This window comes from Benincasa hispida, chromosome 4 (genome assembly GCF_009727055.1).
Source record: "Benincasa hispida cultivar B227 chromosome 4, ASM972705v1, whole genome shotgun sequence".
Classification (NCBI taxonomy): Eukaryota; Viridiplantae; Streptophyta; class Magnoliopsida; order Cucurbitales; family Cucurbitaceae; genus Benincasa; species Benincasa hispida.
The window spans coordinates 27,301,271-27,319,294 of record NC_052352.1 but is presented as its reverse complement, the minus strand read 5'-3'; the positions used below and the strand labels follow the sequence as shown (position 1 = coordinate 27,319,294).

The window sequence follows — 18,024 nt, the reverse complement described above, 5'->3', positions numbered from 1 at the left end:
ATATTCATAACCTCTCCTAGCTTTTACATTCATCGGACCATAGAGGACTAAATGTATTAGCTCTAAAGGTTCTTTGGCCCTGTGACCTTTTCCAACAAATGGTCTCTTAGTCATCTTGCCTTCAGGGCATGACTCACATACTGGTAACGAATTCTCTTCTAACTCGTCCAGAAGTCAATTCTTCACCAACCTTTCAATCCTATTGAGATTGATGTGTCCTAGTCTTAGATGACAAAGTTGGATATTTTCTTTAAGAGAAATTTTAAGTCTTTTATGTTGAGTTACTACAGCTTTAAACAACTCAGTGTTATGAAGGGCATTTTTTTGCTAACGGTCTTAGCACATAAAAATTATTTTCCAATTTTCCAGAACAAAAATCAACACCATTCTTAGAAATAAATGCTTTATTAGAAAGAAAGTTGATATCATAACATTGTTCAAGCAAACACTTTACATAAACTAAGTTCCTTTTTAAATCAGGAACTAAATATATATCTTTTAAACCAAGAAATTTGTTCTGTAAAGTGAATCGGAACCTTCCACTGTCACAGCCAAGACGACGTGCCGGTTCCAACCTGCATCGTCATCTCACCAGCATCTAGTTGCCGCAAGGAACTAATTCCCTGAAATGAAGAACAAACATGGTTAGTGGCCCCAGAGTCAATAATCCAGGCAAAATCATCATTCTCCACAAACAGGTTTCCAATACAAGCAAATCATATTTACCTTATTTGGCCTTTTTCTTTTATACCAAATATTTAGGGCAGTTCTTTTTCCCATACCCATCTTCGTTGCAATGGAAATAATTTCCTTTGTCATCGTTGATGGGTTTTCTACCCCTATGAGCAGCAACTACGAGGTTAGCCTTCCCCTTTACACCCTTTTTCTTTTTCCAATTTTTGGTGCTAGAGGAAGAAGGTACAGACTTAGTTCCAGACTTGAGCCTTTATGTAGCTTTTTAGAATATGAAGTAACATTTGCTTCACCCTTCTACTCCTTGCTTTTTAACAAGGATTAGAAGGTCTGTAACTCAATGAGCAGAGTGGTCAGGTTGTCGTCAATTCTATTCAAAACAGCATTCCTACAGAACTGTTGATGATTTTCTTGTATACACAAGGCTGATCAACATTTTGATCAAAGCCATAAGAACTGATCCCAATATTAAACCTTGTGTTCCAAGATCGAGAAGCTTGCTTCAGTCTATAAATGAACCGATTAAGCTTGCAAACCTTTTGCTCTTGACCTTGGGTTATGAATCCCTCGGGCTGCTCCATGTAAATGGTCTCCTCAAGATTGTCATCTAGAAAAGTAGTCTTAATGTCCATTTTCCAAATCTCATAGTCATAATATGCGGCAATTGACAGGAGGATCCGGATAGACTTAAACATGGCAACAGGTGAGAAAGTCTCCTCATAGTCAACTCCCTCAACCTGGGTATAAACCTTTTGCCACTAATCTAACCTTGAAGGTTTGCACCTTCCCATCAGCAGCCCGTTTCCTCTTGTAGATCCATTTACAACATATAAGTTTAACCCCATCAGGTTGATCTACAAGATCCCATACGGAACTGAAGTACATAGATTCCATTTCGAGATCAATCGCTTTAATCTATTCATCTTTGTCAATATCCTCCATTGCCTTCTTGTAAGACAATGGATCCTCAACTTCACCATTAGCTACTATAGCCAGCATTTTTGTTAAACTCATATAGCGAACAAGTGGGTTCGCAACCCTCCTATTACGTCGAGGTTCCATCAACATTTGAGGTGGATTTGACCTACTAGATGATCCTACTTCAACAACTCTTGTTGAGGTACTAGGTTTTTCAACGACTCTTGTGGAAGATTCAATAGTTTCTTTGGAAATTTCATTCAACACAATCTTACTTCTAAGCCTATGCTCCCTTATATGGTCTTCTTCAAGAAAAGTAGCATTTGTCGATACAAACACTTTATTTTCTTTAGGATAAAAAAAGTAACCACCTTTCGTTCCTTTGGGGTAGCCTACAAATAGGCACAACCTTGAACGTGGTTCTAACTTCTTAGGATTAGCCTCAAACACATGTGCTAGGCAACCCCAGATTCTAAAATGACGTAAACTAGCTTTATGACCATTCCATAACTCCAAAGGTATTATGGCAACACTTTTAGATGGAACGTAGTTCAGGATGTATGTTGCATTCTCTACTGCATAACCCCAAAATGAGTTAGGTAAGGAAGCGTAACTCATCATAGACCGAACCATGTCCAACAAGGTTCGATTTCTCCTTTCTGATACACCATTTTGCTTAGGTATACTAGGTGTTGAGAGTTGGAATACTATTCCATGTTCTATCAAATAGCTTTGGAATGTTAAATCCATAAACTCTCCACCTCAATCAAATTGAAATGTTTTAATCATTCTATTTAATGCATTTTCAACTTCAGCCTTGAATTCTTTGAACTTTTTAAAAGATTCAGACTCATGTTGCATTAAATAAACATACCCATATCTTGAATAATCATCAGTAGAAGTGATGAAATATTCATAACCTCCTCTAGTTTTTACATTCATCGAACCATAGAGGTTTGAATGTACTAGCTGTAAACGTTCTTTGGCCCTGTGACCCTTTCCAGTAAAAGGCCTCTTGGTCATCTTGAATAATCATCAGTAAAAGTGATGAAATATTCATAACCTCCTCTAGTTTTTACATTCATCGAACCACAGAGGTCTGAATGTACTAGCTGTAAACGTTCTTTGGCCCTGTGACCCTTTCCAGTAAAAGGCCTCTTGGTCATCTTGCCTTTAAGGCATGACTCATGCATAATTAAAGAATTTTCTTCTAACTCACTTAGAAGTTTACTCTTCACTAACCTCTCAATCCTATTGAGATTGATGTGTCCTAGTCTTAGGTGCCAATGTTGGACATTTTCTTTAGGAGAAATTTTAAGTCTTTTGTGTTAAGCTACTGCAGTCTTAAAAATTTTTGTGTTTTGGAGGGCATTAGTTGCTAACAGTCTTAGCACATAAAGATTATTTCCAGTTTTGCAGAACAAATATCAATATCATTCTTAAAAATAAACACTTTATTAAAAAGAAAGTTGATATTATAAAAATGTTCAAGCAAACACTTTACAGAAACTAAGTTCCTTTTTAAATTAGGAACTACATAAACATCTATTAAAACAAGAAATCTATTCTGTTTAGTCAACCAGAGTCCTCCCACTGCCACAGCCGAGACAACGTGCACAGTTCCAACCCGCATCATCATCTCACCAGCATCTAGTTGTTGCAAGGAACTAATTCCATAAAACAAAGAACAACCATGGTTAGTGGCCCCAGAGTCAATAATCCAGGCAAAATCATCATTTTCCACTAAACAGGTTTCGAATACAAGTAAATCAGATTTACCTTGCTTAGCCTTCTTCTTTTCTGCCAAATATTTGGGGCAGTTCCTCTTCCAATGACCATCTTGGTTGCAATGGAAATAGATTCCCTTTGCAGCCTTGATGGGTTTTCTACCGCTTTGAGCAGCAACTACCAGGTTAGATTTCCCCTTTCCACCATTCTTCTTCTTCCACTTTTTGGTGCGAGAAGAAGAAGGTACAGACTTAGTTCCAAAGGTCAAACCTTTATGGAACTTTTTTTAAGTTGAAGCAACATTTTCTTCACCCTTCTGCTCCTTACTTTTCATCAAGAATTGGAAGGTTTGTAGCTCATTGAGCAAAGTGGTCATGTTGTAGTCAATCCTGTTCAAAACAACATTACTACGGAAATGCAGGAAACTTTCAGATAAAGATTCCACTATGAAGCTAACCTGACTGGTTTCATGGATGCTCAACCCATTCATCTCCGCCACATTGAAGTGGACCATCATGTTGAGAACATGTTCTCGAACAGATGCCCCTTCTTGCATACGGGCATTGAAGATGTGTTTAAGAGTGTCATGCATGAGTTGTGCAGACGATTGTTCGAACATTCCCCTCAGGGACTCCATGATCTCATGAGCTGTGAGTATGAACTCATGCTTCTTGGCCAAGACTTTATTAAGACTTGCCAAGATATATGTCCGGGCTTCTTCATTTGCCCGTGTCAAATGCTCATATGCTTCCTGAACATTTCGAGGAGCATTGTGAGCTGGAATGGGAGGATGATCCTCCATCAGGACAAAATGAAAATCATTGATGATCATAATTGTGTTGATTGTGTTTTTCCAACGAGTGTAATTCTCTCCTGTTAATTTATCCGTCGTGAGTAAACTTAACGTAGCGATAGCCATGTTAAAGAATTTGCTAAAAAAGAACAAACTTTTTACATTTAGTCTACTTGCATTGAACCACTTAAGACAACCAATCAGATTTTAGCAAAATAGTCTAGTGTACCCTAAGTTACATCTATTTTACAATAATATATCAGTGAGGCAGTACAAAAGTCACCGTAGGGTGATCAAGTGTCCTTTCACTAAAATGAGACATTCTCAACCATTAGATAGAAACAACACCTTATCATTGTAACTAACAGTCACCATTGTTCAGTCCATAATTTGTAACATCCTTAACAATTCTGTATGAGTGTAACCCCTCATTTTAAGTTCTAGAGTTCCGCCCCAATGAGTCAACCGTAGGGAAAAAATCAATTGAGACATGAAACTAAAGCAACCATATCCATTTTTGGAGATCGAATAAAGCGTCATGCAATACTACTTTCCTTTAAGGGGACACCCACGATGCCACGAGGCGATGCATGAAACTTTATTTAACCTAATGAGAGAGACCGAGGGATGTGCTGTCACACATCCCGCTCCCACTTACAATAAACAGCCTCTCCATTCACCTTGTTCTTCTCCTCTCTTGCTTCTCAAATTCTCTCTCTTCCAAAATAGCCAAAGGACACACTCTTTCTAGATTCTCACCCAGAGAATAATGAGGTTTCCTTCGTGGTGGTGTTCGTCGGTTCGAGGGATTCCATTGAAGAACAGTCTTCAAATGTAAGGGTTTCCAAAAACCCAAATTTTATTTTATTTTATTTTTCTACATTATCTTCTAAGCATGATGCATAATTCTGTATAAAATTATGATTATGTAAATTTTGGGTTTGGGTCCGATCCCGTATTCCATTCAAGGATCTTCAATTGGTATAATGGTGGGATTGAAAATTCTGTATATTTCATGTAATGATTGTCTGTGAATGTTTTTTTTGCAATAATGGATGTTTCGGGATTAGGCTTTTAGATATAGATTTAATTGCTTTTCTTTTACAAAATTATTTTGTAAGGACCCATGTTTTGGGGCATTAAATCGTTATCGATTCTGTATTTTTATGTTGTGGAGTTGTTCATGATGTTCCTAGTCGAGTCTTGGAGAAATCGAGGGAAATTTCAATGGCATTTCGAAGGAGTTCGAAGCAGTATAGTAGCATCACGACGCTGCGATGCTATGAACAATGATCTTCTCCATAGCGTCACGACACTAGGGCACGACATCGCAACACTCCAAGACGGAGAAGACGCGCAGTCCAATTCCAGTTCGCGTACGGTTCATGGTTTACTAGTCCAGTTCAATTCGTAGGTTCTCCGATTCGAGTTGTTTGGGTTCCTCTGGACCGATTTGTGATTTGGTTTGAGCGATTCTAGGCCCAATTCACCTATTTCGAACTGAATGACTATTATCTTGTAATAGTTAGTTTTATTTCTTTTAGGTGTTTAATCTCGATCCATTAATTGCTTTTAAATTATGTATGTGATGTGTGATTTATAGTTTTTGATCATATGTCCAATAAGGTGCTTAATGATCCTGATTTCTTCCACGAATTACATGCTAACTTCAACTGAGACAATGTTAGATGGCAAGGGTGTACCAGAATTGCAAACCTTCCCATGTGTCGAAGGTTCCGTTATAACACTCGATATGCAATTTTGATTCAGCATGGGCCCATGAGGGCTCGTGTCTTGATATGTTCGAGAAACTTCGAGTTGGAAAGTTACCCGTGGGTAGGTTTATGATGGTTCTCAGGAGAGAGAAACCTGATAACATCCCGACATCCAAGATGGCATCTATAAGCATCATCAATGAGACAATATCTCTCGATTAGTAGGATACTTGCTTAAGTTTTCCTCATAGCCAATGAGTGTTATTATGTCTCGAAAAGCCCCTATAAGTATTTGAATCACTTAACAAGCCCTAGTAGAGTGCTTTAAGTTTGTTTTGGCCCAACAAAGGGGGTCCTAACTTTGGTAAATCTTTAACTTCAAGTTCAATTTCCTTCTTCACAAATTTATAAATTTCGTTATCGATGCTAACACCGCCCTTTAGGTTCAAAATTTCATTCAAATTACCCATAACCCACAAATTTATTTATATTTTATAATGTCACATCTTTGTGTTGTACAATTGTCCCTCCTTTTCTTTAGATTCTAAAAAAAATTAGGGAAGCTTATGGGAAGGAATTACCTGTGTATTGAGTTCTTTCATATCTCAATTGTCAGATATTTTTGGTATTGTTAGGTCATCATTTATTTTGAATTGTCTACATTACATTTTATAAATAATATCTTAATTTCTTTTAATAAAATCTATTTTATGTCATCAATCAAAATATGTACTTTTGAAATGAACTAATTGTAGATATTATTTAAGATATTCTTATAATCTAATAATTAATAATTAATTAAATCCATATTAGAAGTTAACAAAGTGTCTAACTTAGGAGTTAAACAACCTAAGGAAGTATTTGAAACAGAGACTATCTTAAGACAATAATAACCACATCTTACTATACTAAATTCTATTTTGTAATTTCAAAAAAATCCATTTACTATCGTTTTTACTATTTCCAATTTCAATGTTACTATTTCCTTTCCAAACTAAAATAATTTACAACTCAAACACAAACTATTATAACTAAATTATTATAACTATTCACCACAAATGCCCCCATGAGGCAAAAGAAAAGTTTAGGTATAAATGACTACCAACAAAGGATGAGTTGTGATAAATAAAACATGCAATATCTTATAAAATAAAAACACAAGGAGAAATTACTTTATATAGTTACCCAAAGCTATTCCTAATTTTAAAAACATTTCTCAAATTTTAAAAACAAAAATCGAAAAGAATTAACAAACAAATCAATTTCTTAAAGAATGAGAAACGAAAACAAAAACAGAAGACGTTATCAAATAAATAATTTGTTTAAATTTAATCAATTTACAGTGATAGATGGTTCGTTCCAAAATAACTATGTTATTAAGCCTCTTAGAGTTTATTCCAAAATGACTATGTATATTTTTTTTTTGCTCTAGTAAATCAAAGTTTTTTCTCCAAGAATAATTGTTGTATTGTTCTTTTAAATAAGAGTGTTCATGGATTTGATTGAATTGAAAGACTTTTTGAACTCATCAAAATTCTTGGGTCATTTATTTAAATTTTGTTATAAAAAGAAGTAAAACGTAAATGTGTGAAAATAATCTAATTTAATTATTTTTATATATTAAATTAAGATTAACAATTCAATTTCAATTTATATAATGAAAACTTTCTATCTAAAATATAGAAAAACCACTATTAAAAGTTGTTGAATAATAAATTATTCAAAAAATATTGAAATTAAATAAAATTAAAATCAATATATGTATAAATAATTGTATTATAAGTAATAAAAGAATATATTTTAAAATTAATAATAAATTTAAGTTAGTTTGGGTTATATTAAATGATTTTTGTGAATCATGAGTTTTTCGTCTAGCAAAGCAATGCAATCGTTTAGTAAACACCGCACGATCATTTAGCTCGCCCAACCGCAATTTAGTAAATCTGTATTTACTTGACAACTTCATGAGTTTCTTTTTCACTAAGACAAAACTCAAAACCTTTTCAAATGTTTGTAAAAACCTCTTTTCAAAATAGAAAACCACTTTCCTTTTAAACTCACGGTTACCATGATCCAATAACCACCCACTACTTTGGTTATTTAAAATGCATTAAATACAGAAAAGTTAAAGGAATTAAAGAAACACAGAAATAAATGCAAGAGATTTAATTAAAGAATAAATGCATAAAGTCATGAAACAAATCAAATGAAGTAGTAAAAGACAAAGTTCAGAAATCCATAAAGACAGAAATTAAAGAAAGCATTTAAACAAAGATGTGAGATATGGACCGGAAGATGACTTTCTTTGAATGAGTGCAATCCACACCTCTACAGGCGGTCCAGCTTGCCTGCCCAATGTCTTCAGGAACATTGCTCCTACTATTCAAATTCAAACCCTAATTTTAATTTGAACATTTCAAATTGAAATTCAATTTGAACAAAAATTGATATCATTCCAAATTCACTCAATTTAATAATACAAGGTGTTCATGTTTTACGAGCTAATAGAGGGACCTTATGGACCTATAGATCATGAGTTCCAACGATTTAAGATTAGTTGGCTAAAACTCTTTAGACCAAATTAATCAGTATTCATTAACTATCAAGTCACACCACTATAGCTCGATAGTTGCACTCTCCTCACTGTAGATATATTTGTGTCCACTTAATTTAACCATAATCAGTAAGTCGACCCTCTCCTCACTGTAGATATATTTGTGTCCACTTAANCCACTTAATTTAACCATAATCAGTAAGTCGACCCTCTCCTCACTGTAGATATATTTGTGTCCACTTAATTTAACCATAATCAGTAAGTCGACCCTTCACAAGTTGTGATTACGAAAACTATTTAGGAAAATAGAGTGATTTTGAAACTATTTAGAAATCTATGGTTGTTTTGGAGATTTCAAGGCAGAGATTTAGTTTAAAATATTTTGTCGAGGGTTCAACCCTCGACTTGTCGAAAATTAAAGAAGAGATAGAGAGTTTGACCCTCGACCTGAGAAGAGGACGATGGTTCAACCCTTGACCTGTCGAAAATTAAAGAAAAGATCAAGGGTTTGATCCTCGACCTAAAGGAAATTAAGAAGAGGACGAGGGTTCAACCCTCGACCTGTCGAAAACTAAAGAAGATCTGTAAGGAAAGATGAGAAAATTTGAAAGAGGTCGAGGGTTACTTCTGGAAAATTATAGAACAAACCCTCGACTTATACGATTAGGTATGCGATCGTCTAGTATGCGACCTCTGGAAAATTATAGAACGATCGTGTAGCAGATGAGCGATACTATACAACTAGGTATGTGATCGTTTAGTAAGTGAACGACACTACACGATGTGGTAGGCAATTGTGTAAGCGGGTGCTAGGCGATCATGTAGTAATTGCACAGAGGTAAACGATGCTCGCAGTAGCTAAGCGATAGGCTAAGAGCGAGATCAGTTGTTAAACGATTGAGCTAGACGATACAAAGTCTCGCTAAACAATAGCGCTATGTGTTGGACGATAGCATTAAGCGATGGGGCATTGGCACTATAAGATAGGCATCAACGCTAGACGATGAGTTGCACGACAAGTGCTAGATGATAGACGATAGACATTGAATGCTAGACGATAGTGAGCGAGAGATAAGAAAACACTGAGCGAAGAAAGTTTCTTAAAATGAGTTCTAGATTTTGAGTTATGAATTTTTGAAATTGAAACAGAAAATCAGTGCGTAAGCAGGAAGATTAAACAGGCAACTCACCATAGCGAGCGAGAGATAAAAAAATGAGCGAGAGTGAGTAAAGGAAGAGAAGGATCTCCCTAAGGATGCAAATCTCGTTGAAAAGTTACAAATCTCGCTAGAAGTCACAAATCTCGTTGGAAAGTTACAAATCTCGCTGGAACGATCATTTACAATCTCTCCATGATCGCTTAGTATGACTAAACGCTTACTAAATCCTATGCGATCGACCACAAACTCCAACACGATCGCTTAACTATTACTATTACACGATCACCTTCTCAAAACCTATACAATCACATATCTTTTACTATACGATCGTATATCAAATGCTACACGATTGCCTAGTGGATGTAGACGATGAACGACACACTGCATGGCCTCTCGAGAGCTCTCTTTCCCTACTACACGATCGCCTACCTTTTTACTATACAATCGTATACCAAATGCTACACAATCGCATAGTGGAAGTACATGATGAGGACACGCTGCGATGGCCTCTCAAGAGTTCTCTTTCCTCACTACGTATACCAAATGTTACACGATCGCATAAATATTTTCTATTTCTTTTTCTTTTTCTTTTAGATCATGACTTTAAACCCTGCAAACGTTGAGAGATTCCAAATTCCAACGCACTATCCCACTCCACCCTCAAGCTCGAGAAAACCATTAAAGATATATACGAATATATATACTACAAATGATGAGCGTTAGTCTGTTTTTCGACAAATTAAGTCATTCTCGATATGTTGATTTAATTCAATTTAATTTTTATATTACTGATTTAGTTAATTTAGATTCTAAATTATTAATTTAAAAATTTAGATGGACAGACAAATTTTTGTATGACTAAAACAGCCACACATGTAGTCCATCAGATCAGGAACCTAATTAATTATTTTATACACATTTTTATTATATTTGTCTTTATAATATTTTGTGTTTTAGATTATTACAAAATTATTATGCATACTTCGCCCAATCTTTTTTTTTACACTATGATGAGCTTCGCCCAATCTTTTTTTTTTACACTATGATGAGCTACCTACTTAAATCTTCCCAAGTAGAAGTCTGCTTATGCATCACTCTCGATCACTATCGTCTAACATTCAATGTATATTGATGCCAATCATGCAATACCAACACCCCATTGATTAATGCTATTGTTTAGCAAAATCCTTTGTATCGCCTAACACCCTAACTCAATCATTTAGCAAACAGTCTCGCTCTCAACAATCTCGTTCTCAGGGATCACTCAATCATTTAGCAAACAATCTCGCTCTCAACAATCTCGTTCTCAAGGATCTCGCTGATCTCACTCTAAGGGGTGAACCCTCGACCTCTTCTCACTTTTCTTTAGGTTGAGGGTTGAACCCTCGTCCTCTCTCAATTTCCTTCAGATCAAGGGTTGAAACCATAGATTTCAAGTTGAGATTATGAGTTATTTTTCTAACAAAAGTGTATGATAAAATCATCTGTTTTACAATTAACTCTTAATTTAGTTCCATTGCTTAATATTATTACTGGTTAAAAGTGGAAATCTGCATACAAAATTTCAACAATAAGCATCAATATAGATTTCCTAATGTACCCATTGAAAAACTATAAATTAAATACTATGCTAGCCCTGAAGTATAGGGTTTTTATAGTAAAAAATGAGAGATGCTCGAGATATTTCTGTAATTCACTTTGGACAAATCAACTGAGTCATCAGTGGTATCTCAACCAAACTCACTGCCTCTCCCAACAAAACCCCAGTTCAATCCACCTACCACTTCTATAAAATTATTGAATAATTTCCGTATATTCTTATTTACCAATCATCAATAAACCAAATGATCTCAGATCTCAGATTATGGAGAAAAGGAAGGACATTAAAACATAAATCAACCAAGAACACAACACGAAATCGATAAAAACTAATAAACAAATGTACTTAGGCTTACTAGACCAGCTTCAAAGGAAATCTCAGCAAGTCTGAAGAGCAAAAGCAATTCGATCTACGAGCAGTTTAACGCCTCCTTTGCCATGGAAATTGCAGAGGGGCTGCCTGAATTACTACTCGGAACCAAAATACGAATCATTTGAAACAAAATCGACCTTAACATACCGATTCAAAATTCAAGATTATAGAGATGTGAATTAAAGAATGATGAACAGTGTATCAGCCTCAACAAAGATATTCACAAGGAGGAAAGAAAACCGTAGCGAATATGGGTGAAGAGGTTGAAGAGATGATTTAGGGAACTGCATTCATCTCTAAGGCATAAAAATTTGGCCAAAGAGCCAAACTCCAGTCCCATGATATTAGCGATCTTCACAAAAAATCTACTTCGAGCAAGTGAATGATTAAGGAGGAAGAACATAGATGAACTTCAGATATTATTTGGTGAACCTAAATTAATCGAACATCGTTGCCGCTTTAAAGAAACCCTAAATTTGGATGCACCTGTTAGGATCCACGCTTGCTTTATATAGGGCGTCGACAGCTAATGAGATTACGATTTTAGCCCTTTATCTCCCGGTTTTCTCTCGTTTAAATTTAAATTGAAAATTAGAAAAGATAATTCGAAAATTGAAATTCTTAAACTACGCTGTAAAGAAGGCCAACTCATTCATAAACTGCCACATCGGTCACAGATAATAGAGACCATTTACTATTATTATTATTTTATTTTGGAAAGGTTCATTGAAAATATTTTTTCTGACATTCATTAACTACAAGTGTTAATAGATACTAACTTCAAATTTTAGAATCCAAAATTATATTTTACTCTAGAAATTTATTATATTTTTTATGAATTATATAACATAGATACAATGTGAAATTGATAAATATTTATAAAAAGTAGCATTGAAACTATTTTTTTTAGAAGAATTATGAAGTTTGACAATTATTAAATCGTCAATCAGTGCATTGGACAAATTTCATTTTGTGCAAAATTTTATTTTAAATTAAATGGTAAATTTGATTGAAAATGGTTAGAATTCAATCCCTATAATATAATCAAAATTCAGTTCTTATGGTTTGATAAAACATTCACAAATAGCTCCCAAGGTGGAAACTATTTATGAGAACGAGACTATTTATGACGCGTTATTTTATCAAACTATAAAGGTTAAATTCGAACTATTAAAATCATAAAGACTAAAATCCAATTTTGTAATTTAACTTTTATTTTATTAAATTACTGAATTTATGAAGATTTTAGTACTATTTTCTGTGAAAATTAGGAGAATTAAACTGGGTGAAAATTTCAAAACTTGTTAAAAAATAATTTCTTAAAAAAGAAAAAAGAAAAAAAACAAAGCACATTGAAACTCAATTAAAATTTCTAAAAATGATCTTTGCCATTTTATTTGCTCACACCATTCTAAATTATACACAACTTCTGTTCTTTATTTTGAATTGAAGAAAGAAAGAAAGAAAGTTCCAAAAGACACACAACAATAGACCTGTGTTTTACAATTGAAACAACATCATTTTTTTTTTTAAAGAAAGAAGGAACTTCATTTTTCCCTTAAACACACAGTACTGAAACCTGTTTTTTGGCAAAGCCATGTAATGACCTTTTTCTGGACCATGAACCATGAGAAACAAAAACAAATCTAGTAGTAAGATGACCAGCAATGATCTAAATTCCTCAACATTGGAAACAAAAACAAAACTATTTCATATCAAGTAATGAGAGGGCTATCACCTCCTTTATGGTAGAATGATTCATAAGTTGCCACTCTTGACTTTGGCTCAGGCAATTGCAACTCTTCTACAAATCTAGTAGTCATCTGTACAAAGTCGTCCATATGCGACTGTTTCCATTCCTTGTTTCAATGTGATAGAAGGTAATGAGAAATTAGGACATTGAGTTTTTGATGTTATATAAATTTATAACCAAATTAGGAGAGTTAGCATAATTATCATCACTTGAGTAAACGCATCCTAAATGGCTAGATAGAAATTCTTCAGCTTAAAATACTTGGTCATAGAACTCATGTCCATGCACAAGTACAATAAAAGGGAGACTAGAGAGAGAGGGACAAAAAAACAAATGGCCCTGTTCCATAACCTAGCATATTGGATTTAAATTTAAGCAAGACATTTTTTTTTATAGGAAAATTTAAGCAAGACATACACAATAATAGTTCTCAACTGTTAGGGCAGTTCTCAATTTGGTATCTTTTAAAATTTTTCATTTTAGGCCCTTTGGTAAAAAAAATGTGAAAATTTGTTTAGAAAAAGTTAATTTATCACAAACTTATTATATTATTAACTTATTCAAACGGGTAGATATCACTCAGAACTCAAAAACTATTTGACATGTTATCCACTAAGAAGCACGAAAACAGATACGAGACAAGGAGACAATGCAACACATACATAGTGACATGTCATTTCTTAAAAATTTCGGACACGGACACAACAAGTACGTGTTTATAAAAAGATACATTTTAAAAAATCCATAGCATTTTTATTCCAAAAGAAAGTTCAAATAAATGGATTGATGCATTTATATGCTTTAAAAATTAGTTTGATGTATTTCACACTCAATTTAATTGTTATTGTCATATATGTGTCTTTTCAATATACTCAACAAGTATTCTATGCATGTCTAATACATTTGTTGCACTAACAAGTGTCCTATACGTGTCTCACAAGTGTCAAACTATCAAAGTGTCCGACACATGTTGGACACGGAGACTCTAGCCAAACTAGAATGTCTATGCTTCTTAGGTTTTCCATATCCAACTTGTTTGTCCTCAAAATTTGCGTCGCCCATCAACAAAAATCACTTCCTAGCATATCCAAGTGGTGGTCCACATGTCCAAATATGTTTCATAAATTAGTGCGATGATACAAGCTTTCATTACCAAAATCTTACGATTCTTTTTAGAAGGACCTAAAAGAAAATTATCATTCCATTAAGGGCAAACTTGAGAATTTTAATATATCAGATCCAAATTGGGAATTGCCCGAAAGATTAGTGAGGATTTGGTATATTTAGCATAACACGCCTTGATGAGGACCAAAGGACTAAAGACAAGGTGTATTACCTCGAAATTCCACTCTCCATACAAGAAGTCTGCATCGCTGCTGCTGCTCCAAACATAGGTAAGAGCTGCTAGTTTCTCCGAACCATCCTGTGAAGAAAAAGAAGCAGGAATTGTCCACAGAAATATGTGCTAAATATTAGTAGAATTACTGAAAAAACGATTACAAAACATTAAAAAGGTATTTGGGGTACTGAGTTGAAAATTGAGTTTTTTTTTTATCTTTAAAACGGTTTTGATTTTTCTAAATAAACATTTGAATCCTTAACCAAATTCTAAAAATAATTTTTTTTTTTTTTTAAAAAAATACTTTTAAGTTTTCAAAACTTGCTTTGTATTTTTAAACCACCTTTCAAAGTAGATAATAAAAGCAAAAAACCTCATAGGTAGAAGTAGTGTTTATAAGCTTAAATTTCAACCTTAATTCTGCATTAGTAATCAAATGGACTTTTAATTCCTACTCTACTTTCTTGACTACTCGTACACAAACAACCTTCAAAGAAATTTCAAAAGTGAAAAGTCTATTATTAAATCACAAGCAAGGAGTTCAAAGCACCACGCAATGTATGTCTAATTATCCTATCTACATCCCTATCCATAGCTAAAGTTAAGGTTATTCGTACGTTACAAAAATGGTTAACAACGAGCAGTTAAGAATTAAGAAGAACTAAATGGTTTCCAATACTTACCACCAAGGAAACCTCAACAACGTTTTTTTCATATTCAACATCTTCAAACATATCCAAAATATCCATTTCTGGATTCGTGATGCCAAAGAGAACCTGCCAATGAGCATAACAATTCCTTGTGAAAAGAAGATAAAAATTTATCATATGCCGTGTCAATGTTTATCATAGTAAGGCAAGTATTGGAAGTAGAGATTACACAGGAAAGCAAAAAGGTCTTGGACATACTACAATCATAAGAATGTTGACTCATAATGGAAAATGAGACCGTTTACAACAGGATTTGTTTTGAAAAAATCTACCAATGACCTCAAATTTAGAGAAATTAATGGAAGAAATGTAGTATTCCACCTCAAAACCAAGTCTTAATCATGTTTCAACTAACTACACAAAGGCACAAAAACAGGAGAGGAAGATAAATCATCAGAGAATTCAATTAGAACATATCAGGTATCCCTCCAAGGGTGGGAAAATCACAAGAAATAGAAAAAAAAAAACAAAAAAAAAATTCAAATCCAGAGCTTCAAAAAGAAGAATGCAGGTTTCTTTACCTTTCCAGTAATTCTCTTATTCTCAACAGGCAAAATAGCTGGATAAACACGTCCTCTAACGCTAAATCTCTGGCTGCAGATCAAAACAACCAATTTTTCACAACAAAATTCGCGCATATAAATCCCTAAATGATCAGTGGATAAATAATCAAAAGTAAATAGATAGACTCATTCTCCAGACTAGTTTAGATATCGATTGTGTGAAATAAACATCACGATTCATTAGCCTAAGAAGTTATGAAACCAAATTGGTACAGAAATTCATTCCATTCGTTCTCATCCTCAATTTAGACGGAGAAATTACGCGAAATAGATAGAAAAAGAGTTCGTAAGAACAGACTGACTAGCCATGGAGAACAGCAGAAGACGACTGAGGAATGCGCTTCAGAAGAACACGAACGACGTCATCGGCTAAGAGGCTTCCATAGACGAAAACGTTGTGAAGACTGTGTGATTGATCGGAATGAGAAGCGGCAACAACCACCGGCGATGGGCCCATCAAACTCATCGTTCACAGCAACGATAAGATTTCACCACATTTCTTGAGAAGTTATTTGAATTAAATATTTGAAATTTTGATCTCGGAAGGATTCTGTGGTATTTAAAAAGCATTGTTCTAATGACTTTTTTTTTTTTTTTCCTTTTTTCTTTTTGTTAAAAAATATTTCAATACTTTAATATCACTCCTCAACTTTCATAAACATTTGAAAACTATTCTGGTAATCAACTTTGTTTTTTTCTATTTCAAATATAAATCGAGATTTAATACTATATAACAATAACCTAAAACAATTGGATGATCTAAATTTTTTTTTCTAAATTATTATCATCCAAATTTTTATTTAAACAAATTATTCCATAATATTTTGTAACATTTATAAAAGTTCATGATATTATGTAAAGATATTTTTGAAACATACGATGGAGTATAGGGACAATTTTTAGAATGTAACTTTTTTGTTTCTAAAGTTAGTTTTCTTAAATTTAAAGCCAAATGCCAACTAGTAAAGAATAATCTATGCACCGTAAAGGTAGCACGAGAGAGGATGGATTAGGTTTCTCGATATATTCCTTATTATCCAATGCTTGTCCATCAAAATTTGACTCAAAATTACAGTGTTAAACTATAATTGAATTGTCTAAATAAAAGAAAATATATATATATAGAAAAAAAAAAGTTAAATTGCAACAAATGTCATGTTTAGCGATAATAACTAAGTGTATGACAACATTTTAAAAAACAACAAATATAGTCAAATCTATCAATTATATGTTCTATTGTTGATAAATTTCTACCAATAATTCATCTATCTCAAATAGACTATCTAAATTTTGTTATATTTACAATTTTTTTACATTATATTATATCCTAATACTTTGAGCTTAATTTTATATTTATAACTACCACATATAAAAATTAAGTCAAACTTCCATTGATGCCTGGTTAATTGATCTTCATCGAGTCTTCTATTTCATTTTATCTTATATTTTGAAATTGGATTTGTATTCGAAGATTATCTTAAGAGTGTGTAGAATATTAATCTGGTTCCAATTTTGGATCCCTCTTCACCTTTACTTTTATAATTTATTTCTGCATTGTTTCAAATAATAATGGTAATAATAAACACTAAAAAAATATTTGTGTTTGGTTTAACTTTTAAGTGTTTAATTTAGAAAAAAAATCATTTTAAAAAAATTAAAATATTGGACAACTATTCGAAATAATTTTTAAAACATTCTCAAATGCATTCTAAACAGTTTTTTTTATCAAAATTATTTAAATAAAAATGATTTTTTTTAAAAAAAAAATTCTCTAATCAATTTAAATAAGTCCATAATGGATGGAGTTCAAATTGAAATCGATGATTCCACGTGGTGATTTTGAACTAAAAATAATAAATAAATAAATAAAAGATATTCCGTGTAAACAAATGGGTTAGGAGTGTTTTATTGATTTATTCTTTATTCAACTTTGTCAACGTGATGATCGTTTTGAAATAAATATGATTAAAAAATCAAGATTTGTGTTTTAAAATCAAGGGTGTTCCAAAAGACCCACAACAATATCCCGAGACCTGTTATTTTGGCAAAGCCAAGTAATTATCTTTTTCTAGACTATGAAATAGTACGCATTGATCTAAGGTCACCTTTTTCATTTACCGATCTAT

General features: G+C 33.3%; 2 protein-coding genes and 1 non-coding gene across 8 annotated transcripts; all 3 read right to left on the bottom strand.

Annotated features, from left to right (window-relative positions):
* Window positions 1-600: 600 nt before the first annotated feature.
* On the bottom strand, window positions 601-16,447 carry LOC120075866 (AIG2-like protein D). Of its 6 annotated transcripts, none has more exons than XM_039029578.1 (7): window positions 16,201-16,447; window positions 15,857-15,929; window positions 15,309-15,401; window positions 14,623-14,709; window positions 13,272-13,392; window positions 8,137-8,226; window positions 601-623 (listed from the first exon to the last, which is right to left on the bottom strand). In XM_039029578.1, the coding sequence occupies exons 1-7, from the start codon at window positions 16,362-16,364 to the stop codon at window positions 616-618; spliced, it is 636 nt and encodes a 211-aa protein (XP_038885506.1). In that variant the 5' UTR covers window positions 16,365-16,447; the 3' UTR covers window positions 601-615. The 6 variants fall into 6 exon arrangements, with proteins under 6 accessions (XP_038885506.1, XP_038885508.1, XP_038885509.1 ...); XM_039029580.1 differs by having other exon boundaries at window positions 8,137-8,223; XM_039029581.1 differs by lacking the exon at window positions 8,137-8,226 and having other exon boundaries at window positions 16,201-16,445.
* LOC120075867 lies at window positions 2,832-4,453 on the bottom strand. The gene is made up of 2 exons (XM_039029583.1): window positions 3,391-4,453; window positions 2,832-3,278 (listed from the first exon to the last, which is right to left on the bottom strand). Exon 1 carries the CDS (start codon window positions 4,256-4,258, stop codon window positions 3,626-3,628), a length of 633 nt encoding a protein of 210 aa, XP_038885511.1. The 5' UTR covers window positions 4,259-4,453; the 3' UTR covers window positions 2,832-3,278; window positions 3,391-3,625.
* LOC120076930 lies at window positions 11,500-11,622 on the bottom strand. The gene has a single exon (XR_005481677.1). It is a non-coding gene; the product is annotated as a small nucleolar RNA snoR77 (small nucleolar RNA).
* Window positions 16,448-18,024: the final 1,577 nt, after the last annotated feature.